We start from the raw sequence: 26,410 nt of genomic DNA, 5'->3' as shown, positions 1-26,410 counted from the left end.
CTTCCCAGGCCTGGGTATGGGAACCAGGCAGGCCCACCAGCCCCACCACAGGGGCCCAGCTGGAAGCAGCTTCCGGTTCTGCTTCTAGGTAGTTTACAGGCTTCCCGTACTTTGCCTCGGAAGAGGTCAACTGTGTGTGTGTGTGTGTGTGAAGAGTGGGATTCAGTTGGCCTCAAGACCAAAGACTGAGGTAGGCGGGGCCGGGGCAGGGCTGACACGGGCCATGTTACTACCCATGCCAGCGCCCTCGTAAGCCATGCCATCCTAGCTGTTAACCAGTTCTGTCTCACTTGAAAATAAGCACCCATCGGACTAGGCTCCCCTGAGATATGTACCTGTGTGTTCTTTGCCATCAAGTCACTTCTCCTCATTATCCCTCCGTTTGCAACTCTGTTGCCCCACTTCCCGTGCTCAGGGTGGGTGCGGTCAGTGGACACATGGTCCCTGGTGGTGGCAATCTGAGACATAAGACCACTTCTGCTGTCTGCGGCAGAAGACAACAGAGCAGGATCCCGGCCAGACTCTGCCTTAAAGGAAATCTTTATTAATTCTGTATGGTTCACAGATGTTCTTTTAAAAACCCCAACTTTCTAGAGAAGCACAGTCCTCATGAGTAGCTTCAGCTTTGCATCATGAGTCTTGTATTAAAAGAAAATCCAAGTGGTACAATTTGTTTACACTATGATACTTTCTAAATAAACTCTTTTTTTTAAAAAAGAAGTCTGGTCTTTTCTTAAATGTTACAGCAAAACAGATATAAAATAGACAATAAATTATAGTTTATATTTACAAAAAAGCTGTAAGTGCAGTTTTAGATCATAAATGTATTATTTAATCAGTTTAGTATGAAATTGGCTTCCTAGTACATGATTGTGAAAAAAAGACACTTTAAAAATAGTCTACGATTTCATCTGAGTCTTCCTTTCTACAAGAGAAAACTGGGATTTGGGTTCGTAAGGGCATGCCCGTCCAGACCCTCTCCTGGTGGCCGGTGGGGGGGGGGGGGTCCTTCCCCACTGTGTTTCCTTGTCGGTTCTAACCCCGCCACCTGGCATGCTGTCGAGGAAAAGGCAAAGAACCATTTCACTGAAACAGGTGAAATATTCGAGCCGACATTCCTGGAGTTAATGTGCTTTTCCAAGAGCCATTCGGAAAGAGAAGAGGCGCAGCACCGGTTTCCCGCGGTACGCGGCCAGCGCGGGCTCCCCACCGCGCTCCTCGCCCCCCACGGCCTCCCCGCGACGCCCGCCCTGCCACTTCGGGGGCTGGCGAGGGGAACAGCTAATGGGGCAGGGACCGAGGTGTGGAAATGACACGGTCGGTTTGACCGAAATAAGTATTTCCACACGGGGACCTCCAGCACAAACGCTCGGGGCGGGGGCGCAGAGAAAAGGCACTTGGCGCGGCCCCGGGGACGGCCGGGCTGCTGACCCTGCGTCGACCGGCCTGCGCAGAGGCGGTCTGGGAAGAGAGGCACCCCCCGCTCCAGTTACCTACGTGGGTCTACCTTGGACGGACACTACAGAACGGGCTGAGACTTCCGCCAAGAATACTCTTCTCCTCGGAGATGACTTTCCCCGTTGACTCACTAACACCACAAATAGCTTGATCTAAAGCTAAAACTAAATTTGGTGGGCTCTTTTTGGGGGCGGGGGCCTTCAAAGGTATGTTTCTGTGGTTCCCAGACTTCATGCCGGGACATCCAAACCCCACTTCCTGCAGACCAGCGACTACCCACGTTATTTACGGTGTGAGCCAGTTCTTAACAAGGCCCTTTACAATCCTCCTCGGGCAGTAAGGCGCCAACCAGCCCGGGGCAGCTTCAAAGCCTTGCCTCCCCCTTCGCCGGGCTTCTGAATGCTTTTTGTTTTTTAAGGCAGATGTCATCCGGGCACTCAAGGCAGTATTTGTGTCCCCAGCGACTGGTTTCGAGTTAGTGGCACCCACAAGCCCTGACAACCATATTCCTGTATTTTTTCAAGATGACATTGGAGTTGTCATCAAAGTAAAGAACTGAGATGGCGTTTAGTTTGGTTGGTGCGCAGCATGGTTTGGGGACGTACTCGGGATTCATAAGGTGAACCTGTCGCAAAACAGAAGGGGAAAGGCACCGTTAGAAGCCATACCTGGTCTCGGCTTACTCCTCCCTCTAAAGCGAAAGGGGTCCCCGGGAGCTCACCAGCGTCTGCACGATCGCGTGGTTGGTCGCGTTCATGTGCGCGTTGAGTGGGAAGGAGCACTCTCCGTCACAGTAGTTGGCGGCGTAGCCCTTGGGTGCGATGATCCAGTCCTTAGGTGAAAGCAAAAGGACGCCACATGCGGTCAGCATGCACGCCTTACGTCATCCGCGCTCTCGGGAATCCTGTGAGAAGGTCCTCCTCACAGAGGACAGCAGGGCAGACCAGCCGAGGGAGGCCAGCTTCACGTTCCAGTGGCAAAGCTAGGGTGTGAGCCTAGTTCGTCTGGCTCCACAGCGCTCTCCCCCTTCACAGGCCCACAAAGCCTTTAGCTGCTACCCACCCACTAGGTCTGGAAGCACAGGGGGTTGGCTTTATGCACCCGGGCCCAAAGGAGCCTCGAGGAGCCCTGTCATCATAACGCCATCCGCATACAGAAACTGCATTTCCTATCACTTGTCACCTAGATTTCTCTTCTTATAAACGAGTGGTGGCTCTCAGGTGTGGGGCTAACCATTTGTGCTCTTCTGGATAATTGGGGGGGGGGATTTATAGCCATTGGATAACTGTTAGAACAGTGTCTCCATCCCTTTCTCAAAACACAAACGCCAAAGTCCATGCTTCATGGATTTTTGAAAGAACGGAGGAAGAACACCGGGAGCTGTGGGACTGAGTCTGAGGTACATGGAACTTGGGAACCTGGCTCCCAGGGAAGGTGTCAGGGTGGGGGTGCTGGTGCACAAGCAGGCTGGCCCTTCCTTGCCTTCCTCCGGAAGCCCAGGCATCCGGAAGAGCTCCCAAGTACCTTCACGTGAGGAATCATCCCAGCCCTAAAGCTCAGGCTCTTCGAAGACAGCCACAGCCACGGAGATGGGAAAGGACCCTTGTCCCCGTGTTGTTCAGAGAACTCACCTGCCATCCCAGGTCTTGGAAGCTCACATAAAGCTCATGCTTCCTGCAGGCCGTTTTCAACTCACTGCTGTTGTAATCTGTCGGAGGAGATAAGATGCGCCCATTAACTCGTTCTTTCATTTAAATACTTACATGGGAGGCTTTGCAGTGGGCCAGGCACTGTGCAAGGCTCATGACAGCAGTGAACGAGGCCCCTGCTCAACACAAATGGGGGCACCAAACAGCTCCGTCAGGTTCCCTGTGGCTCCCAGGCCCTCACTCGCGCCGTCTTGTTCACTCTGGGGTGCATGCCGGGCAGACTGGCACACGCTTTGTCAGTATTGACTTGAATGGACTCGAGCAACAGGTGTGCGTTGTGAGTCCTTGTCGTACGCAGGGCCTGTGGAGAGGGCACACCAAGAGGCCCTAAAACACCCCTTGGGCTCCTGACTTGGAAGACATCCTATTCACGGTGTAAGACAACTCGAGGAGGCGGGATTTGCTATAATTCACACAGGACAGTCTGGAAGCTGCACAGGGTCTGTGAGGATAGCTGGGTCAGGAGAGCATCCTGCAGGAGGGGTAACAGAGTGGCGCCTCAGGGAGTCAGAGAGAGGGGGACATACTGCAGCAGAGACTGCTCTCTCTGGCATTGGTCCCCAGGCTCACTTCCAGGGTTGGGCCCTTTGCCCTGTACCAAAGCAACGACTCCTAGGACAGCGGTGTCCTGTGAGACCTTGCTGAAGATGTGCGAGGCAGGAGCCGCCAGCCTGGTCCAACCTAGAGGAGTGGGAGGGCCCAGATTCGGTTAGGCCAACTGGAGCAGCTCTTCTGTGAGGTGTCCTCTGAGAGGCACCACAGGAAATAGGAACACAAGAGACATGAGGCTTGCATCCTCCCGGAACTCAGAGAATTGAAGGGGTGGTGTGAGGCATGGACAAAACCAAGGCCAATACACAACAATGCGGACGCCACGGGCAAGTGTTGTGGGGAAGTCCCCCTGGGAGCTCGGAGAGGGGTCAGTTAAGGGCGGGAGCGGGAGGAAAAGCAAGTGGTTCTGGTGGAATGGATTCAAGGATATGTGAAGACGAATCAATCAGGTGAGATAAAGCTGGGGAAACGAATGGCCTAGAATGCCAACCAAAATGATGTGGACTTTCTACTAAAGGCAGTAGAGTCAGCCTGCGGAGCGGTTTGAGTCACAGAGGGACATGCCCAGAACTATGATTCCAAGGGATCAACCTGGTAGTGGTGTTTCAGAGAGATGAAAAGGAAGACTGCAGAGAAAGGTTCTCGATCTACAATGGACTTTGACGGATACGTGAGCCTGAGGTCACATGTGACCTCTGCCCTTTTTAATCATATGAGCCAGCAAATTACCTAATTGTTTAAAGCCTTTTTGCACTAGGTTTCCTATTACTTGTACTCCTGGGCCTCTTGGCACTGAAGTAAGACAGGACATGTGGATCTCACGAGTTTGTGACGCAGAGAGACCCACAGTACTGACTCAGCCCAGTCACCTGCCCCGGGAGGAGAGACAGCCTACCTTTTTAAGGTGATTTGCTCATTCTAAACTTATTCATTCTCCCTTCAGCTTGCAGAACAACCCGAGCTATAATTCCAAGTACCCAAGAAATGACAGAAAAGCCACACTGGAGGGAAATTTTCACAATGGAGGGCACCGAAGACTCTTGGTAAAAAAACAAAAAGAACCCACAAACCGCCACCACCACAAAGCAAGACAAAAACTCCTGCTGAAAATAATCCCTCATGAAAACATCAAGGACACAAAGAAACTATCCCAAAAGGAAAGTTAGAATATAAGAAAAAACACAGGGACCACAGGCAAGAGTAGTCTCTGAGTGGGATTAAAAAAAGAATACATAAAATAATACAGGAGATAAAATAAGAAACAGAAACCATAAAAAAAAAAAACCCTAGGGAGAGAAAAACATGGTAAAAGAACAGGCAGACATGAAGGGAACAAAATGGAACTTTATAAAGTTCTACTGAAGGTAAAAATTAATGGATGGGATAAACATCAGATTAGACACAAATGACAAGAGGATTAAAGAACTGAACAACGAATTTGAAGAAACATCCCTAAATGTAGCCTAGAGTGCAGAGGCTCGAAAACAGAACTATGTAAAAAGATAATGGAAGACAGAATGAAAAGGCCAATGAATTTCTGAAGAGAATATTGGGGGACTAATAATTGAACATAGGGATGTGTGGGAATTTTCTAGAAGTGAAGAAAAGCAAACATCTTTATATTAGAAAGGCACAGTGAGTCCTAAGCAGAGTAAATAAACTCTTATCTAGCCACACATGGTGAAACTATAATATATTACACCCAGAGGAATTCTTAAACGCGATCAGAAGATAAAAAGAAAATTCGCCACAAAAGAACACAAGGCAGATGGACAGCCAACTTCTTTGCAACAAAAATCTACAACATATGAAGTTTAATACCATAAGAATGATGCCATCAACCCAGAATTCCATGCCCGGCTATGGAGGATATTTTCTCGTGTGGGCTACCCAGCTTCCAGGAACACCTCTCACGTGAGGAACTCCTGGGCAGTGGGAATCAAGACCCCGTCTCCCATCAGAGGGCTCCTGCCTTTGTCCCCTGGCCACTGAGTACAGGCTCTTGACTTCATTAAAGCCATGCAGATCCCCCCCCCACTTTGAGGGAGTGACCCCTAGGGGAAACCAAGAATGGGTGGCATGGCAGCAAGTGTCCCGGGTGATGGCATCCAAACCACATTGTCCTTGTGACCAGCTCTGAGCTGGATCACTTGATTCCCTAGTGTGGTTCTCGAGCCTTCTTGCTGGTTGGATGGGTTCCCGAGATGTTTATTTTTCATATTAATTTGAGTCTGCTTCTCTTCCATGGAGTCAAGAAGGGCCTTCCTCACTGGCTAATGATCATTCAGTAGTTAGGGGAAAGGGAGCATAGGGTGCAAGGGGAGGGGTCACCATCTACAGGGCTTGGGGGCCTGTCTCTCTGGTAAGGTGTCTTCTAAGCAGAGGCCTGCAGGAACGTTGGGAGTGAGGCAGGAGGCTCTCTGGGGAGGAAGAATCTTCATGGCGGGAACCCCGGGTGGCTGCTTGTAGAACAGCCTCGTGAAGGCCACTCTGTGTTCCTTAAAAAGCCCCATCTTCCATCTACCTTCTGGGCGCACGGCTGGTGGGCATCTCCCACCACAGTTGGGTGCGGCCTCAGCCCCGTTCACACCCTTGGGGAGAAGGGAGGTGATTGCTCCCCGCCTGGCCCTGCTGACCTCACCTGTAGCCCTCCGTCCTTGCCCCTCTTCCTCTTCTGCCAGCTGCAAGTCTAAAGAGTCCATGGCCCCGGTTCCTTGCCCTCTTGAAGTTGTCCTGGGTTAGATGATAAGTTCTACAATCCCCTAGAGTCTCCGTCTGGAATTTTCCTGCCCGACCTCAGTTGGCTTGGGTCCCCACAAAGTAAACATCCCCCCAAATGCCTTCTCTGTGCTGGGGAGCCATGATCTCCCCAAAGTCCAGCTTGGAATCGTTAGCCATGTGAAAGGCAGGGATTCTGGGATACATTTCCTTCCCAGGTCGGGGGACACGAGCAGTGTGACATACTAGGGAACATTATGTCCTGGGAGAGCTAGGACAACCATGAAATTGCTTGACACTTGCAACTCGCGGCTCCCTCCCCAGGTTCGGGATGGGGGCTGGCCACCAGGAAGACCAACCAGGATGGCCCAGCGAAGGACTCTGCTTCTACCTTCACCAGCAGTTCTGTCTATGAGCCTCCTGCGAACCAGACTCTCTCAATGCTCAACAAAGAGAACTTTCTCCATAAGAACAGCTATTTCTTCTAGAGCTAGACATTGGCATTTTCGTTGTTAAGTAGAGATTGGGGCAGAGAGAGGAAAGGGAGGGATTCAACTCTGTTTTTCCTCCTACCAACACTTCCAAGCCACACTTGGGTTTCCTTATGACTCCATGTTAAGTGCTGGCAGAGACTGTATAAATATTCGTGAAGGTCCGTGCTCCTCAAAATACCTGTGTCTGTCACTCAGGGGTCAGTGGCCTGGGTTCTACAGTGGAATTACACTGCCATGCTCTGGTTTGTTTGGTTTTTTTAAGGACTGACATTGCAGAAAAATGTTCTCCCGCCCCGGCTCCTTGATATTGGTTTAGATGAATGGTCTGGATAGGGCCAGCGATAGGAACACATCCGCTTCAGTGGGATAAAGGCAGGCAACACAGCTTTGTCCAAATGGGTTCACCAGTCAAGGGGAAGGCAGTAAAAGCAGCCATATTGCTGGACAGAGCCAACCAGCCAACGAACCCACCAGAGCAACAGGCTGGAGGCTGACGCAAACATCCCCGAGGGCAACCGTCCTCTGACTCACAAGAGGCCGGGGCCGCACCAGGAGACCCACCAGGGAGTGTGAGCCCCGTCTCAGACCCTCGGGCCAGAGTCCCTGCAAACGGGTCCCGTGCCGCCCAGCCGAGTCTGTAGACTCTCGAACTTGAGACACACAGGAGAGGCGCACACGCAGGGGACGGCATCACCCTCTTCACACACACGAAGCCTGCCTTCGGACACCGGGGCCGCCTGAGCACCCCTGGATGCAGACGTCATGAAGGCTGGTCTGGGACCCGAGACACGCTTTCAAAGAATCTGACTTTTTCACAGTTGAACACAGAAAGTGCAATCTGGCTTCCGCTCATTCCATGGGATTATTTGGCCAAGAGCAGAGGGCAGGGCAAGTGCCCAGCCACCCGGCAGGGATGCTGGCCCAGCCAGACCAGGCCGCAGGAGCCGTCCTGAGTACCCTGAGCAGGAGCACGGAAAAAAAAAAAAGTTATCAGGTGACAAAATCAAAAATCATAAAAGCCCCCAGGATTCATGTCTTCCACAACCAGAAAGGGCAGCTCCCTCGTCTGCTTGCAAACAGGAGGGACACATTTTCCCTCGCCATGGATTTTCAGGCTTTGAAATCTTCAGAGGCCCTAGGCTAGGGGAAGGGGAGCACCTTTAAAGCCCCAAGATGGCCCTGCCTGTTTGCCTCTAAGTGAAGATCCTTCGGCAAAATCCTCCAGGCTCTGTCCTAGGAAAGGCAGGGCCCCGCAGACGTGAGGGCGAGTAGGCAGGGTCGGGGAGGAGGGCCAGGCTGCAGCACCGTGTGTTCTCTGTAAGCTGCGCTTCTTCCAGCGCTCAGCGGGGGACACACACACGGACACACACACACGTTTGTATCTGGCCCAGGCCTTCTGGACCCTTAAAGCAGCAGTACAGAAAGTATGACGTCCATTCCCACTGGCCAGACTGGGGGCCAGTGCCACCCACTTTGCACTGTGGCTGCTGACACGGGGTACCGCGGTGGTGCCGTCAGTCATCCGGCTGGGAGCGCGGCATCGGCTCCACCGATGGCTCCGGCGTCGCTGTCCCAAGGCCCCCGCGTGTCTCGTATCTGACATCCTGTCTGTCGGAGCAGGGCCCCACACCCGTGCGGCGAACCAATGCATAACGAGCTGTACGGAGGCAGGTTTTCCTGGAGTCCAGCGGAGGGGCAGGAGAGGAGGGTGCGCACGCGTCCCGTCCTTGCACTTCCGACGCACCCTCATTCCCACAGCTGAGAGTCCTGCTCGAGGGGAGGGGGGCAGCATTCCCGTGTGGGCGGGCCACTGGAGGCCGAGGCTGCGGGGCCCACCGCACCAGCTCTTCACTGCCCCGCTTGCTGGTGCTCGGGCCCTTCTTCCTGCTCCTCGAGGTGCCCGCTCCACCTTCCAGGGCCTCTCACCGCCTCTCTGCCTCCGTGCCCCCAGGCAGCGGCCACGTGCTCCACACATCTGTTCCGTGGGGCACATCCCACGGCCCTGAGGAGGACATCAGCAGTCCTTGCAGTCCCCTCCTGAAATGCCACACACGCAGCCAAGCACCAAGGAGCCATGGGCTAGGAGGGCTCGGCCCCAGCCCGGCTTACTTCTGCAGCCAGATGGCTACGGGGAACAAAACCCGGGCTTCCCGGGCACCAGGGGCCGAGAGGGTCTCAGAGTCTCTGGAGAAGGGACGGGCAGAGCAATGATGCTGATTCGCAGGGCAGGCAGCCGGCGGGAAGGCTACATGGCCGGCTCGAGGGGGACCATCAAGGGGAGAAAGGCAGACGAAGGACAAAGTCAAGGCGGGCACAAGAGACCAGGTGAGAGGGAAGGAGGGAAGCGGGCCGGTGGCCGCCTCCCCAGCCAGGCCTCCACAGAGGGGCTTCGCGGCCACGCTTCCACCCCTGCAGGCTGGTGACCCTGCCTAGCAGGCCGCATAGCGGGCAGCAGCTGGGGACGGAGAGGCATGCGCCACGCTGGGCTCCCAGTTTTTCTGAGCCCAGGCTACAGCGTTTGCCCAGAGGAAACAATTCACTGCCCTGGTTTCCTGTCTCTCCAGGAATGACGGGGCCAAGTACAACACCCAGCTATTGAAAGGGTACCTCCATCTCCACTGATCTCTCCACATCTCCCGGCCTTCTCAGCCCGTCTCAGCCCGTCTCTGGCTCCCCCTTAGCCTGTGGAACCAACAGGGCCGCTGAGCACATGCTAGAGAAAGCCTGGCTCCTCGTGCCCTGGACACTGTGGAACCACGCTGAGATTCTGCGTTCTGGTGTCAATCTCATCAAGTGTTGGGGTGTGGGGAGCTTGATTTTCAGAATCTAGATTTTGTTTACACCCTGGATGGTTAGACTGAGAAGCAAAAGCGAGGTCCTGTTCGTTTGTGGGGCCAGGATTTCAAGATCTCCTGCTTCACGTAAGTTGGATGGACTTTGGCGTCTTCTCAGCCTTTATCTTGATTATCAAAGAATACAGAGATTAAGTATCTTGAAAATAGACAAAGGCTTCTCTCAGAGACTGAGCACTAAGACTTCCTGTACTTGAAGCACCTCTGCTCTCGCTGTTCCCCCTAGACCGAGTCTCCTGGCCCCCAGCACCCTCTCGGGAGTTGGTGGTAGTTGGGGAATTATTCAGGCCTCTTACAGCTCTGTTTATGCCTCTCTATTACTGCCTTTCGGTACCACTGGCCATTAGTACGTTCATAAGGGGTAAACCTAGGGATGGGGTAGAAGGGAACCTATCACTCCTTGATAACTTTTATCCCAAAGGAGCTGAATGGCAAATGAGAGTCAAATATTATAAATATGGAGTTTGAAACAATTTTAACTTTTGAATCACTAATGCCATGCCTGTCTGCCATAGCTGTGGAGAATTAAGATTTGAGTTCATTTAGAAAGCCCTGAACAAGCCTCTACCTCTTGGCCAAGACATCTGGAAGCCTAGTTGCAGGCCCTAAAATTTTCATTTAAGATCAAAACTACAAATGACAACTCCCAATTCCTTTGAAGAACCATAAACAGCTACCTCAAAGCACTGACCTGGATCCATTCTCTCAAGCTCTGGAGGTGCATGGAGGGTCAGCCCACTCGGCGTTGGCATACCAACGCATGGACGCACATGATGACCTAGTGGGGACACCTGTCAGGAACTAAAAGGCCAAATAAACATTGATCTGTCAGGGTGAGGTCCCCAGCTTACTGACTGGAGTTCCCTGAAATCTACAGCAAGGTTCCATAGTCATCATAAAATTCCCAAACCGCTGTTTGGCAAGTGATGAAGTCCGGTTACCTTTCTTATGCTGGGAGCGTACTGAGTGGTCCCAATCGGAAGCTCAAGAGCTACAAGATCTGAACTATCAACAAGGTCAATAGCATCTAAATATACCAGACCCGCAATTCCCTCCCTGGCCCAAGATCCTTAAAGACACATGTTTGGGTGAGTTGGAAAGAGCTAGAAGGAAAAAGGGCACACAGCATTGGAAGCAACAAAGGACTCATTCCAAAGGACAGACAGGGTCTTGGGAACTTGCTGGTTCGCCGATGGCTGGCAGAGGTGTGTGGTGGCAACAAAAACATCAAGGATGTAAGAGGCCTGAAGGTCGTCTAATTTTACACGAATTGTTAAAAAGTGGCAGAAAATCTCCCAAACTGTCATCTGCCAAAACAAAGAGCAATTCCAAGTCACAGTGCTGGCAGCCAGCAGGTTGACCTGGCAGAGAACCTCAGACTCACCAACTGACTTGACATGGCATTAACGACTCCCTCTGCAGCAAGGTCTTGGGAAGATCCTGGGAAATGAGCTCGATTGGTATCTCGAGCCCCCCCACGGAACCATCCCTCAAGGCCATTTGTGCCCAGCCCTGGTAATGAACAGGCCAGGTGGTGTCACAGGCCCCCAGAAGATGAAGCAATGAACCCCGAGAGAAAGCTACTCTAGAAGAGGGTGATTGGAAGCAACCAGAAAGACCAGCACTTGAGAGCTAACAGACCCGAGGGCAGACTGTCCCAGGGCAGTAGGCTGGTAGAAACGGAGGCTGAGAAAGAACGGCCAGATTCACTGGAATCCCCAACGGGGCTGCACAGCACGGCTTGGACCGTGACTCATAAAGCATGTGCAAAAGTGATAAACAATGCTGTCCAGATGATCTCCGAGCCCACTGGAGAAGGTGACACAGCCAACATCCATCATTCACTGGGAGCAGACAGCTGCAGAGAAGCGAGGGCAACTGAAAACCATCCAGGGTGCCTTCGATCCAAACCCACACTTCGGTGCATGTGTTTGCAAAGTCCGGCTTGAAGGCCAAGTACAGATGTGAGAGCAGATTCTGGTGGGCGGTGGGGTGGGGGGGAGCTCTTGGCCTCTCCCTCGTGGTGGACTTGCCCTGCCGGCCCAGGCATCTGCAGCTCGGTTCCAAAAATAGCCCTGTATTTCCCTGCCATGTTTCACCCTGATGACAGGCAACTTGATGGATTACATTCACTTCTTTGCCCAGATGCAGGATGGTCTCTGATGGGCTTCCGGTGGTGGTGGTTTCAACGGAGAAATACTAATTCCCTGGGAGCCCTCTGTGGAAGAAGGGGGGCAGCAGAGGCTAAGTAGTCTCTTCCTTCAAACTTCCAGAAGGTTTACAAAGGGAAAGTCCTGCCTGGAGTCACACCAGAGACCACGACGTTCTGTTTCAGCTGCGTCCACCTGGTCCACGAAGGCCTGGCACCATCTGGTCCTACAGTGGCCTGGATGGAAAGCACAAACCGGGCGACCCATTTCTCTGGGCAGCGGGCCGTCTCTCTGGAATTCCCTTCTGCAGGAGCAACCTCTGCCATTGTCTGTCTGCTCCCGTTAATAGCAAGGATAAATAAGGAAGAAAATGCCAAATATATAAAGAAGCACTTAAGTGGGCCTAACCCGACCAATTTCGCGGACTGCCTGAGAGGGTCTTTGAAGCTAATAAGAAGGAAGGAGGATCCTTCTTGGTAAATACCCTCTTGGTGGTCGTGGTGGTGGTGGTGGGTGGTTCTGGCCTTTGAACAGGTGAGGCTAGAGGTATTTGTCATGAACTCTTTTGTCCTAGTACCACTGGAAGGAGCAAAGCACGTGTGCAAGCACCAGGTTGGGAGGTGGGGGTGGGAAGACCAAGAAAAAGCAGATACACTTGCCTCTCATTACACATTCGATCAACTTTAATGCTCATATTTAATGGAAACTTATTGAATTGAAAGAAAAAAGGGGAAAGGGACTTGGAAGAGAATAATTGGATGACACGGGTAAAACTAAAATCAGAGACATGTTTTCCCAATTACAAAATCTGGTGTGTGTACTTCGGGGAGGGGGTGTTGAATAAATCAAGTGAAATTTCAATTTTAAAAAGCAATCCACGTTCCAAGAGCTGCCTTTATGTCTGGGGCCCCAGCACCAAAGTGACCACAGTTCATTAATGAATCGAAGCGTCCTCATGCCCTGAAGCAGGCTTCCTCTGAGGAGAATAAAGAAAAGCAATCATTTCTTCTTCTTTTTCCTCCTTTCTTTTTTTTTTTTTTAAAGTCCGCCTCTTTCTAGTGGTAAACACAGAAACACCCACACTGTGCCATGCTTCCAAGAAACACCAGGATGACAAAAGCAGCAAAATGTCACCTCATACTGGGTGGTAGGTCCTCCAGCCCCACAGCTAAATTACTCGTAAGAGAAATGGTTTATTAAGTCAGAACCTAAACTGGAGAGACTTCCTCCCAAAGAGAAGTTGAGTACTCTGGGAAGTTGCGTGAAGTCTTCCTGGCCACTGACGATACTTTTAAACAGGCACCTGGAAGAAATGACACATCTTCCAGAAGGATTGTACATCCTTTCCAAGGTCCTAACATACACCTCAGCCCCTGCTTCCCACAACTGGACGCAACTACTCTTCGAGTGTTAGTAGGGACCGGATCAAATGCTTCTCCTTTAATTCCCGCAAATCTACCCAACTGCTAACCATCCCCACTTAATGGATGAGTAAACTGGGAGCTGAAATGGATTTGCCCAAAGTCAAGGAGTAGTAACAAGGGAAGCCACATCTCTGACTGCAAATCCCACCGCAAATCTTCAACTTCATGCTTGAATCCTGGGCTCTTTCAACAGCTCGCGGAGACCCCGGACTTGCAAGCCTCGGCTTTACAGTAAGATGCCTCTCTGTTTGTATGCAGTACTTACTAGCTGTGTGCACTCATATCAGGAGGGAACACCTGCTCCCCTCTCTTTCGTGTTTTGATGAGGACTCCTGTACTGCTTCCTAAAAAGGTACAGCATGGGGGGAGACATCTCTGAAGGACCACTGAATCGACACTCAAGCAGGAGCTGCGTCTCTCCCGCCCTTGGAACCTGCCCATTCCCTAGCTCCAGGGGTGAGCGCTTGCCCTCAGCTGGGCTTCCTACTGAAGCTACAACCACGAAAGAGATGTTCTCTTCTGAAGCTTTCTAGTGGTAAACACAGAAACACCCACACTGTGCCATGCTTACCAAGGGGGATAAGATCCTGGGCCTACCAGTTGCCTTCCTTACCACCATGCAGAGATGGTCTTGCTGAGAACGCCACCAAGAAGGCAAAAAAGAAGAAAAAGCAAGATTCCTAACACCATGTGAGCCCATGAATCTAGCCAGGCCTAAAGCTAGAACCCTCGACTTCCCAGTTCAATGAACCAACGAAATCTATCAGAGACGGTTGTTTGAGCTGACTTCCCATCACTTTCAGCCAAGAGCACTGACAAATACAAGTCCATCCTATGCAAATACACGAGGTTGTTTGTACAACACCACCTCCCAGGCGTAGCACAACTAGAAGCAAATCCAGGTGTTCTCAGGATCTTTACGTGAATGAAAGAGGAGTTGGAGAAATCTTATCAAATGGAAGGATGCGCTTCCGGAAAACCAAACACTTGGGATGTCTTCAGTCTCTGGACTCAGCCCCTGGAGAACAAAGGTCCCCTCTGATGGCCGTAGGAACCCTTCTAGATAATTGGTGGCTGTGATGAGGCACCTGTGAGTCTTTGTCTTTCTGGGCAGAAGCTGTGCAACAGCCGACACCATCAGCATGTCCTTGTTCTCACTGAGGCCCAACCCCAACCAGGCTTCCCGAACACACGAGCCCCACCCGAACCTACCCGAAGCGCTGGAGACCCGTGACACGTCCTGGGACTGGGTGGAGCGATTGCGGCTCTGCTGTCGCCGCCGCCCGGGGGCCGACCTCGTGGTGCGCACGTGGACCTCGCTGACCTTGAAGAAGGCCACCATGAAGGGCTGCTTGTCGTAAGGGCCGTCTCTGCCTACCAGGCCTGCCGCTCGAGGGTTGATGGTGAGTCCTTGAATGCAAACCACAGCACAGCTGTCTTTATCGCATGAACACTGGTTCCTGCAGCTGCCCGGCTGACCCCCCTCACCACCCAGGTGCCCGTCACACAGAGGGAGCGTGAGGGACAAGCAGGATGCATGCTCAGAGCAAAATCAAAACACTCCTTCCGAAGTTCTGTGAATCAAAGCAAGGCGTGAACTCCCAGGCCCTCCCATTCCCAATAGACTTCTCCCTACACAAGCATTCTTTCTGCTTATATGCCTCCCAACCAGCAAGGGAACGGACTTCACCAGCAGAGTGCGCCCCATCTGAGGACTGGTGTGGGGACCCTGAGCGGTGGAGCTTTGGTGCTGCAGGAGGAGGGGGTGCTGGAAGGGTTCTCCTGCAGACCTACTTTCAACCCAACAGTCAGAACATAGACTGGGCTCCCCTGCCTCTGTGACCTGTTTTCCGTGGTTGTCCCTGGAACTCAGGCCACCTACTTATTGCCAAGTCCTTCCTGGAGACCCCCGGGAGGGATTTTGCTTTTTGGTAGCAGTTATGAGGGAACAACAGTAAGTGAGGTCATCCTGGAGCCATGGTCTCCACCGGAAACCATGGTTCTACCATAACTGTTGCAAACGAAACGGATGAACGCTGTTCACCGACTTTGGCAAACTTACCATCCCGAGTCACCACACTCAGCTGAAGCCCCATGTTGTGCTGTGGGGTCACGACCCACAGATTGCTAGTGGCTGTGATATCAAATTCCAGCCAGCCTTCTTCTGAGGCCCACACCACACGGGTGTCCAGCAAAAATAAGTCAGAGTCTCTGAAAGAAAGAAAACATGGTGTGGTGAGTCGCACACCACTCTCTCGGCCCATTGCCTCTGTCCTGCCCTGGCGTTAGAATGAAAACGCCAGTGTCAGATGGGGTCTACCCCGTAGGCGCCATGTACGGTGCCCAGCCGTGGCTCTGGCTCGTGGGACACCCGGGACACATGCATGACACGGTCTGGAGAGGCATCTGTGCCAGAGAGTCTCCGAGAAATGAGTTGTCTCCCAAGCACAGGGGGTCCCTCAACTTCATCAAAGGCCGTGCTATGGCTGTTCATGCTGAGTCTTTCTGGGAAATAAGGAAGGAGGGAAGGGAGGGCAGGAGGAAGAAAGTCATATTGTTGCTTACTTAATGGCAAACTCTAAAAAGAGAGCGGAGAGGGGCATGAGGAAAAGGATTAGGAAAATATTAAAATCAGGATTCATATGAGAAAAAAAAAAGTTGTGGCTTTGTTCACTTTTTCTTTTTGTAAAATGAGGACCCGACAATCTTCGTATGTTAGTTCCTGTGAAATAAGGAGAAACAAGAAGCCACATCGTATTTGTGAGTAATCATCAGTTCCTTGCTTTTAATTAAGGCCTTTGAGCGGTCCACGCTGAGCGTGGGCCCCTGCTCATGTGGATGGGGTAGCCGTGGGTGGACGTTGAGTGATTTTCAAGTTCATCCCAGGGGCACCTGGTGGCTCAGTTGGTTGAGCATCTGCCTTCAGCTCAGGTCATGATCCCAGGGTCCTGGGACGGAGCCTCGCCTCAGGTTCCCTGCTCAGTGGGGAGCCTGCTTCTCCCTCTGTCCCTCACCCCGCTTGTGCTTTCTCTCTCTCAAATAAATAAATCTTTTTTAAAAAATAAAAAATGTGCAGTGTTAGCACACGTGGAACTTAAAAAAAAAGTTCATGTTAGCACAGATATGAGCCCTGGTTGGGCTTCTTGTAGGCAAACTCGGAATCCATTCCTTCCATTGGGCTCAACAGGGAGTAGTTATATACATATATTTTTATTTATTTTATTTTAATTTTTTACAGTTTTCAACTAACATAATCCTAGCAGTTGTGAGATGGAGTGAGGGTTTCTTCCCGCTCCTGCACACGTCGTAATAGAGCAGTGTTAGGGGATGGTCCCCTTTATGTGTCTCAGGGACACTCGGAATCCGACTTGACATCCCAGGGTCACTGACATGAAATGGCCGGGAATTCCCAGGACAGGGCAGGGCACCATTTTGGCCATGGAAAGATTCAAATCCCCTGGCGCCATCTTTTACAGGATAGAAAAATTACTAGAACACTGCATTTAGGATGAACATTGCAATACGAACACTGTACATTGAAATCGGTTATAGGGATGCCTGGGTGGCTCAGTCGGTTAAGCGTCTGCCTTCAGCTCAGGTCATGGTCCCAGGGTCCTGGGATCGAGTCCCACATCGGGCTCCCTGCTCAGTGGGGAGTCTGCTTCTCCCTCTGCCTTTCTCTCTCTCTCATGAATAAATGAATAAAATCTTAAAAAAAAAAATGGTTATAAAGGGCTTTCATGCACTTTGCTTGCCTTATAACAACCCTGAGAGCTGGCAGAATATTATGACCCCCATTGTACGGCTGGGGAATCAGACTCAGACTTGAGGTTACAGCCATGCAACTAAGATCGAAAAGCTAGTGAGAGAACTAGCTAGCGAGGAAAAGCCAGCCAATTCAGTTTTCCATACCATCATGCTGCCATTTGAGATTATTAAGAAAGACAACCGGTGGCAAGTGAATACAACTTCTCTCTACCCCACCAAATATTTGTGAGGCCAGTGAAACGTCCGAGTTAAACGTCTCTGATGGCTGGGTGGAAACAATTTTTTCCTGTTTACATGCCTTAGAGTTAGAAGGCAGCTCTACTGCTGTCTTTTCCAAGCTTAAAACAGTAGGTACAGAGAAAAGGAGTTTACTCAGCTGCTGACCAGAGTCCGTGGGGGGCCACACTGAGGCCTGCCATCTTTAAAGCGCTCTCCGACGACGTGCGTGTGTCATGCCTCCTGTTGACAAATTACCCCCCGGCACCGAGGTAACCATGAGCAGGGAGGCAGGGGGTGTTCATGGAAAACAGCAAGAGGGGACTGCAAGTCCAAAGCTTTGAAGTGAAGATATAAAAAGACATAAATTCTGTTCTGGAAGTTCGGAGAAGACCCTCATCCAGGAATAACACAGACACTGTGGGAAAAGTGGCCCTCGTCCCAAAGGCAGCACAGGCATGTCCGCGTCTGAACGGCACCCTCTGGAATGAAGACGCAGTGAGAATTCCAGGGCTCCAAGCTGAGCCGGGGGGGGGGGGGGGTCACTTGTCACTGTTTACAGAGCTTGGGTGACGCACCTGGCAAACGATTCTTGAACACGTATCACGAGGATGCAGGAAAGTACAGTCCCAGTTGGGAGTGTGGCAGAGCTGGTACAAAGAGCTAGAATGAACTTTTATTTGAAAAAAGTAGGGTTTACGAAAAAGGAAATGGGAGTCTATGACAAGAGAAAGTGCAGGGTGGGACAGAAGTCCATCGTCCAAAAAAGGAGAGAAACAGAGAGAAGGAGAAGGGCATGAATTGAAGGGGAAAACATGAATCCCAAACTAAACTTGGGGTAAAGCCGGAAGGCACTAAGGAGGATGAACAGTCATGAGGTGGAGGGAGTGAGATCCACAGGTGAGGGGGGACCGTGGACGCGGGCAGCCTGGCTTTCTCTCCAGCCTGCTCCAGAGTCACGCTGCGTCCCCAGGCATGTGTTGTTTGTCCACCACCTTCCGCGGCTGTGCAACAAGGAGAACGCTGGTCCTCACCGCTAAGAGACCAGGGGCTACACAAACGCAGGCTGACGGCTGAGCCGGGAAAGATGAAACGAAACTCTGTAGCTCGCCAGCAGTGAGGCAGCCTCAAATTTTGATGTTTATTAGATCTAGGATGCTCGGGTCGACGGAAGGAAGGAGCGGTAGAGCACGCCCTTCAAATAACTGGACTAAATGGAAGAGGAGCAGCAAATATTTACCGTGTGCCTTCAATATGTGGGATGCACCAAGAGCCTCTCCTTTATTCCTTGGGGACCCCAAAGAGGCAGGTCTTATTACTGTCTTTTCTACAGCTGAGGGCATGGAGCCAACAGAGCTTAGGTGTAGGGAGGTCACACAGGTATGAAGTGGGGTGACCAGAACTTACCATCAGAGCCCACACTCTTAGCCACCACCTATCTAAAAAGCAGAGTCCAGAGGAGCACAGGGCACAGGATGAAAATCCTGAACGAGGGCTCAGAATAAGCTAAGGGATCAAATCCACTGTGCACAGATGCCCACATCAGCTGGACACAGAACCACGTTAAGAGACTTGAGCTGGCACATGATCGGAAATCACGAGCAGGTTCTCCTATCAAGGCCAGGGTAGGAAGGGGTGAAAGGTATGTGCAAGAAGGGACCAAAGATGGCTGCCGCCTGCTGCTGGAACTCCCGTGACCTTCCCAGTCTTGCTCTACTCTTTCTCCCACGCAGAAGATTCTCTCTCTAGCCTGAGAACACCACCGACACACATTCACACAGCCTGAGGAACTTAAAAAAAAAAAAGAATGGACAAAATTACAGCTTGAAAGAACAACCTCATTGGCTCACCTCAGTGCTTCCTTCAAATAGCACAGGTATTTAAGAGACACTATTCATGGCAAGCCACTGAAAAGGGTCGGGTCTGACCCACATCTATTTACTTTGTGTCAATGACATACAGCCTGTACAGTCTCCTGACTGTGATGGTGTAGCCTCCAGTAAGATGCACCTGCTTTTATCATGTAACAAACCCAGGGTTCCCTTCTAAATCTCACTTCAGCACAGTGAAGGTTCTGTGGCTCTTATCTAAACCATGTGTCACCAGTCGATAAAGAATCCTAGGGTCTGGCCAAAGTGACCACCACAACTGGATTCTTTGGATCTTCCTATTGGGATGACTGACATGCTCAAGTTAACATACCACGAAAGAAAATTCTGAAACCAGAGGGAGAATTTTGAAAGAATTTACCATTCATTTTATTCTCTACCAACTCACAGAACCCCACGTTTCATGATGGATATGCATTCTATCTTCAAGAATACAATTTCATTTTCGGCATTATCCCACTTTGAGGGCATGAGATTCCTCCTACTGTGATCTTCCTGGGAAAATTAAACTGTTAATAAGTCTAACAAGAGATTTCTAGAAAATCTAGAAATTTCTATCAAATTTCACCAATTCACCCTGGGGCTAGAGTTGACTGACCAGCAAGTCACTCACAACACCTGTAGAACTGTGTGTGGGCAAAGTCACCCCATGTGGTCTCTTCCAATACAAGCCTCCAAAGCACCTGCCCTTGTAGATGATACTCCCATCAGGCTGAGAGGTAGAAAGCACCATGACAAACACAGTGGGCCTTTTTCTTTTTCACCCTTGGAGAAGAGCAGTATCTGAGCTCCAAGTGGTCAGATTTGGTCTTTCTTGACAAATGGCACCCATGAAGGTCACACTGTCCTCGACAAAGTGCAACTCTGCTTACTACTAACCACTTTCTTGGAAAGAAGTGCTCTTGATAAAGTGAAATTTATATGTTTGAAGCAAGCAGATTTATGAGATATTTGATAAGGTGAGCCTGTGGTTTTGTTCTTTTATTTCTTCAGAACATTCCTTTGCCATTTATGTCTAGACTTAATGGTACACTAAGATATTAAAAAAAAAACACTCATAAACCAACTTTATGCAATGAGGCAAACTGAAATTTCAAAGACAATGGAAGTCAAAAGCCAATCATCTTGTAAAATTAGACAGTAAAGCAAGCGTTTTTACTTTCTTCTTAGGTAATGTATCATATATAGAGGATTATGTTTAAACATCTACCACTAAAAGGATAGGAAAGAATAGGCTATTTGAAAATAGAGCACAAACCAGGGTAAGCTGCTACCCACACGTGGATTTGAGTAAAAGGGCAAATGCACATTATTATATAATTAGCTAAGCTCTTGTTGATTTTATGCCACTTGATATTAACAAATTTTCACCTCAAGCATTAGCATGGTATAAAGAGATGTCTCAAATATCAAGGGCACCTTAGCTCTATGAAATATTTCATCTTCACAAACAAATACAAATCACTTTGCTGACAGAATATGAACCTAGCTAGCCCTTACATAGTGTTTCCTACATGGGTGCTTTTAATTATGCTAACTCCTCACAACCATCATAAGAGGTACATACTATTCATGCCATCACGGGTTTACAGATAGGGAAACCAAGGCACAAAGAGGTTAAGTAGCTTGCTCACAGTCCTAGAGCAAGTAAGTGCAGAGCAGAGATTTGAACCCAAGCACCTCGGCTCCAGTGTTGCCCACGCTTTCATCATCATAGCAGTGGTTCTCCAGTTCAGCCTATGTTGGAATCCCCTGGCGGACTTGTTAACGCACTGACCACTGCGCCCGCCCCCAGAGTTTCTGGGGTGGGGCCTGAGAATTTGCATTTCTGTCAATGGGTTCCCAGGTGATGCTGCAGCTGCCGCTGGTCTGGGAACCACATTGCGAGAGCCACTGACTTACAGCACAGCCCTGCTCCCTTAAATAGGACTAGTATTACCCTCACCTGGTGTTTAGACTTCAAGTTCAAAGCTGCCTGTTCAAGATTTCTTGCTCCTCTCTCTCAAATAGTACAAAGCAAATGTAGACTGTTCCACAAGTAAATGTTTGATTGTCTTATGGAATGGCCTTACCCTCAGGGAGTTATCAAGTTAGACTAATAATCAGAATCACAAGAAAGATCAAGTCCAAAGCAGCAGTATTATTGGAAGGCCTGCTTCTTGTGTCCAAGACAGGGAGGGAGGGGGAGAGCAGGTTACTTTATATAAATTCACGGCTACCTAACCTGACCTCTTCGGCCACATAAACAAAACAGTGCTCTCCTTCACTGGGATATACTCTAACATGCCCTAGTGATCAAGCACAGATTGAGAACTTCTGCCACATTTTCAAGATGTTATGTGCAAACGTTATGTCTTATTTTCATCACCAATCCTACATTTCCATAACCTGTACAATATGGGGAAACAAAACAGGAAAAATGCCGTTCATTTGGGACTTAAAAAAAAAAAAAGATGTCTCGGAAGATAATCTTAGCCACTACCGTGGCCGGCCTCCCGCAAGGCTGGACATCCTGGTAAGAAGATGCAAGTGACTAAAGCAATCTGTTTCTGGAAATGAATACTACAGAAGGCATAGTTTCCAGAAATAAAGACTGATTTCCTTTTCTCTTGCATGTTTACCAAATGGGTAAACAGTCCCCAAACAACAGTTTCTCTTGCCCCACCACACCCTGACTCTCCCTCTCCCCCAAATGCAGCATTCTTTTGAGTGTATAAACCTCTTTATGATAACTTTAATTCCTCTCTACAATATTCTCTTCCACGCTGTGCCTTTGCAAAGAACAGAACTTAGGCTAAGGAATAAGGGTTTGGTAGCTGCTTGCATTTTTTGTTTTAATTTCAGGTAGATCATTCTAGGTATTATAGGACTCGACTAAAAAGACAAAACTAACTAGTTACATAACCTGAGCTGTGGGTCAGTGGTATTATCCCTTTTTTCAAGGGCAAAGGAACAAATACTGAAAAGCTCAATGCTTGCCTGAGGCCCACACTGAGCATGCCAGAGATGATCAAATCAGCAAGTAAGATTTCAGGAGTCCCTGAGGACCGTACTTGTGAAAGCCAGATAGAGAAAGAGAAACAGGTGTGGCTGGGCACAGAGATAAAAGGCTCTGATTTCCCTCTGCCTCAGCTACAATAAGGTTCTCCCATCCTGGCTTTCTCAAATTTGCCCTTCTCTTCAACAAGGAGCACAGTCGCAGGTATCCCACTTACACCTCAGTGAAGATGAAGGTTCAGGTCGCTTCACTTCAGCAAGCAGCACTGAAAATACGACAGCATTCATAGAGCAATCAATCCATAAGAAATGCTGTTCTAAGGAAATTACTCTCCTAGATCCTGGAATGTGATCAACTGCCAGGTTCGAGTCTTGTTTCCCAAACTACACCATTTGGTTAATGAATCACATATCAACATTTGTGGGGCTTCATTAGAAAATTTCAAAATGAAAAAATAAAAATCCTATGTTTTGAAGACATATGCTTCTGGTTATGATGTATCAAACTAACACTCCCACTCAGGACAACTAAAAAAATAAACTTTTTGTAGTCATCTCAGAGCAACCAAGCCAGTCAACACTTGATGGGTCAAGATCACAGGGAGAAGAAAAATACATGGAGCTGAGCCCTGCATTTGTATTGTCTTTCTATTGCCTTTTCATTTCAGGGGATTTGATCCTTCTTGGCGTGATGCATGAGTATCAAACAGAAAGGAGCAGCAGCCTAACACTTGGAGTAAGATCACTGGATAGGAACAAAAATTGGAGCTTCAGGAAGCTTGGACCTGAAAGGCTAAGGTCCCAGGGGAAAGGGGCTGCATAAAAGTAAGCTCATAAGAGTTTGGGTTCACTTCCTATAGGCCCTTGGCTCTTGAAGTCCTGGCTGCCTTGAACTCCAACATTTCCATCTGAGAGATTTGCCAAATGTTAGGCTGTGCATGCACAGAGTAGGAAGCTGAGAAAACAAGCAGAAAGAAACTGCTTAGAGGACAAAAAGCCAAGCAGAGTTTTTGGCAGTTTCTCAATGCTGGGGAGTTAAAAATTAGAGTTCAGAGCCCACCAAGGAAGAGGAGCTCTGGTAAACATCCTAGACCTTCAGACCCCTAAAGGGCTAAACTCTAGGAGAAAGGGAAAAAACAGAAACAGATAATCCTTAACAGATCCTTAAATACCCCAACTGGAACAAAAGACTGAGGCGATCACTCTGTATTTTGTCTGCCTTCCAGAAGAAAATGAAATCCACTCTGGAAAGAGATAACAGTATCTATAAATATTTTCCATAGATAATGGCCAGAATTTATTTAAAAAAATTATCAGGCATGCAAAGAAGTAAAACCAAATGAGGAAAAATCAAGGGAACAAATAGATAATGGGAACAGACCCATAGGTGATCCAGATAATAGAGTTATCAGACATGATCCTTCAATCTAGCCTTATATGAAAAGGTTAATAAATCACAAGTTGGGCTTGTTCCAGGGACGGTAGGTTGGTTTAACATTTGGAAATCATTTAAAATAGTATATCACATTAACACTTAGAGAAAAAGATCAGAAATTTTTAAATAAAATTCCACACCAATTTCTAATATTAAAAAACTCTTAGCAAGCTAGAAATAGAGAAGCTCTTTATTCTAATAAAGAGTATCTACAAAAACATTTTTAGCAAACAACATCCTTAATGGTAAAATATTATTAAAGCTTTCCCCTATTAGATTCAACATTTAGGGGGATTTCTGAGACAGAAATCTGACTCAAATTCAAAATTGTACTGGGTGTCCAGTCAGCACAATAAAACAAGAAAGATAGAGGAAGAAAAATATAAGAATTATAAAAGATGAACTAAAACTGATATTTATAGATGACATGATTATATTTATAGAAATTCCAAAATTTTGCACAAAAAAAATTTTAGAGTGACTATGTGAATTTGCAAGGTTGCTGGATATAAGATCAATATACAAAAATCCATTGTATTTCTATATGTGAGCAAAAACAATTAGACACTGAAAAATTTAAAAGCTAATAATACTATTTACAAGAGCATAAAAAATCTTCAAAACCTGGAATATTCTAGTGATCTGTAAATAAGAATAATCTAGTAAAAATATTCAAAACAAAAAATTATAAAATATTACTGAGAAAAGTGAAAGAAAGCTTAAATAAATACAATATTCTTAGATTGGGACATTCAATATTAGTAGAGTCACTTCTTCCCAAATTGATCTCTAGATTTAATGTAATTCCAATCAGAAGCCCAGCAAGTTTCTTTGCAGAAATTAAAATGCTGATTTTACAATTTATGTGGGAATGAAAACAGCCATAAATAGCAAGAAAGTCTCAAAATTTGAAGAATTTATACACCAGTTATCAAGCCTTCTTATAAAACTAAGAGAACAAAGAGTATAAGATTGGTACAAGAAAAAGTCAACCAAAGGAACAGAATAAAGGTCTTAGAACCAGACCCACACATATGTGGTCACATGATTTATGACAAAGAGGCCACTGAGGTGCATGCAAAAAGGATAGTATTTTCAATAAATGATACTAGGTCAATTATGTATTTTTATTTTTTTTTAAGATTTTATTTATTTGACAGAGACAGCCAGTGAGAGAGGGGACACAAGCAGGGGGAGTGGGAGAGGAAGAAGCAGGCTCCTAGCGGAGGAGCCTGATGTGGGACTCGATCCCAGAATGCTGGGATCACGCCCTGAGCCGAAGGCAGACGCTTAACGACTGCACCACCCAGGCACCCCTAAGTATTTTTATTCTTACACAACTAGGCTATTTAGTCTACTTCACTAGTTCACTTAAGATCTCAATATCTACTACTCTAGTTAGCTCATTCTGCTGAGCTAAAAACCTTCATATATCCCACTGCCTTTTGGGCATCTACTCGTGTCTTGAACTTGTCCAAACCTGAACTCATCCTCATTCCCCTTCCCACACTTATTTCTGTGTTCTCTATCTGTGTGAATGGTTCAGAGAAGCATTATCAAACTAAAAGTTCCGGAAAAATGTGTTTTTGCCCTTTGACAGTTATTTTCTCTCCAGAAACAATTATGTTCTCTCTGTAAAATAGGTTAGAAATGGTGAACTTTATCAAAAATTTAGCTTAAACAATAATTCAGTCTGGGATTTTCCCCAGGGACTCTACTAGCACAGCTTCTGGGTGACCTAAGGAAATCTTTCTCAGTTTCAAAATCCAACTCTAAGGCAGCATTGCCCTGTTCCCTTGATTCAAAGATGCCTTTCTTCACATCCTAAGGCTAATGAGGTTAAAACACGTGAACTAAAAAAGGAAAAAAAGAAAAAACTTTGTTTGCAAACAGAGGAGTAGGTTGTGATACTGCTTACACCAGGAGGAACTGAATTTTAAACTTGGGAATCAATTCTTGCTCTACATGTCTTTCAGAGACTGCATCACGATAGAATGCAGAAAAGTTATCATATACACAGAAGACAGACTATCACTGCCAGCAATGCAAATACCAAAACATACAGATTAGAATATGGAATTTCAAAACTAGCAGAAGCAAGTGGGCTAAATTCATGTACTGAATAGGGCCATCTTTCAGACACTGAAAACATTTCTGGCTGGCTTTCAAGAGATGCTGTTTGACTTTGCCTTCTAATTATATGAAATTCAATTAAGAACAGTAAAAGAGTGTCTTTAACCAAGTACGAAATGTAGATGAAAAGTATATTCTTCAAAGTTCTCAAAATTGTACTATTAATCTAAAGCTACTATAACAGTAAAGATCCTAAGTATATGTTCTGAAAAGCAACACGCTACCACCACAAATATAGGTCTAAGGTATTCAGAGCAGCCTTTACACACCAAGCATGAAGACAGCTTAGTGTGTCTGAGTTGTGGGAGAACACGGTCAAGTCAATGGACAAATAGATAACACTTGGAATAAGTACAAATACTTTTGTATAAAATTTATTCTAGTCTTTTTTCTCATCCACACACTTCCTCTAGAAAAGTTGCTAACAGGTGAATGGTTGCTCAATAGATCAACAGTAGAAAAGCCTAGTAAGTCAAAGAACCAGGGCCTGAATTCTGACAGACACATTTACACCCCCAATAGAGCCATCTCATTGGACATCCACCCAGAAGCATCCTTGGGATGTTTGCATCACAGCAAAGCAGATGGAGATGAGGGACTTGTCCTCAGGGGACT

General features: G+C 48.1%; 1 protein-coding gene across 1 annotated transcript in view; it reads right to left on the bottom strand.

The window, feature by feature from the left end:
• Window positions 1-622: 622 nt before the first annotated feature.
• Window positions 623-26,410, bottom strand: part of BMP6 (bone morphogenetic protein 6) — a 149,505-nt gene continuing 123,717 nt past the window's right edge. Inside the window, exons 3-7 of the mRNA XM_026511455.4 lie at window positions 15,420-15,568; window positions 14,570-14,767; window positions 3,090-3,166; window positions 2,180-2,290; window positions 623-2,083 (exon numbers count right to left, since the gene is read on the bottom strand). Coding sequence (XP_026367240.2) covers window positions 1,934-2,083; window positions 2,180-2,290; window positions 3,090-3,166; window positions 14,570-14,767; window positions 15,420-15,568 — 685 coding nt within the window. The 3' untranslated portion in view covers window positions 623-1,933. The remainder of the gene's footprint in view (window positions 2,084-2,179; window positions 2,291-3,089; window positions 3,167-14,569; window positions 14,768-15,419; window positions 15,569-26,410) is intronic.

This window comes from Ursus arctos, unplaced genomic scaffold, assembly GCF_023065955.2.
Source record: "Ursus arctos isolate Adak ecotype North America unplaced genomic scaffold, UrsArc2.0 scaffold_31, whole genome shotgun sequence".
Taxonomy (NCBI): domain Eukaryota; kingdom Metazoa; phylum Chordata; class Mammalia; order Carnivora; family Ursidae; genus Ursus; species Ursus arctos.
Note: the sequence above shows the minus strand (reverse complement) of the source record. Positions and strands in the feature narration are given on the sequence as shown.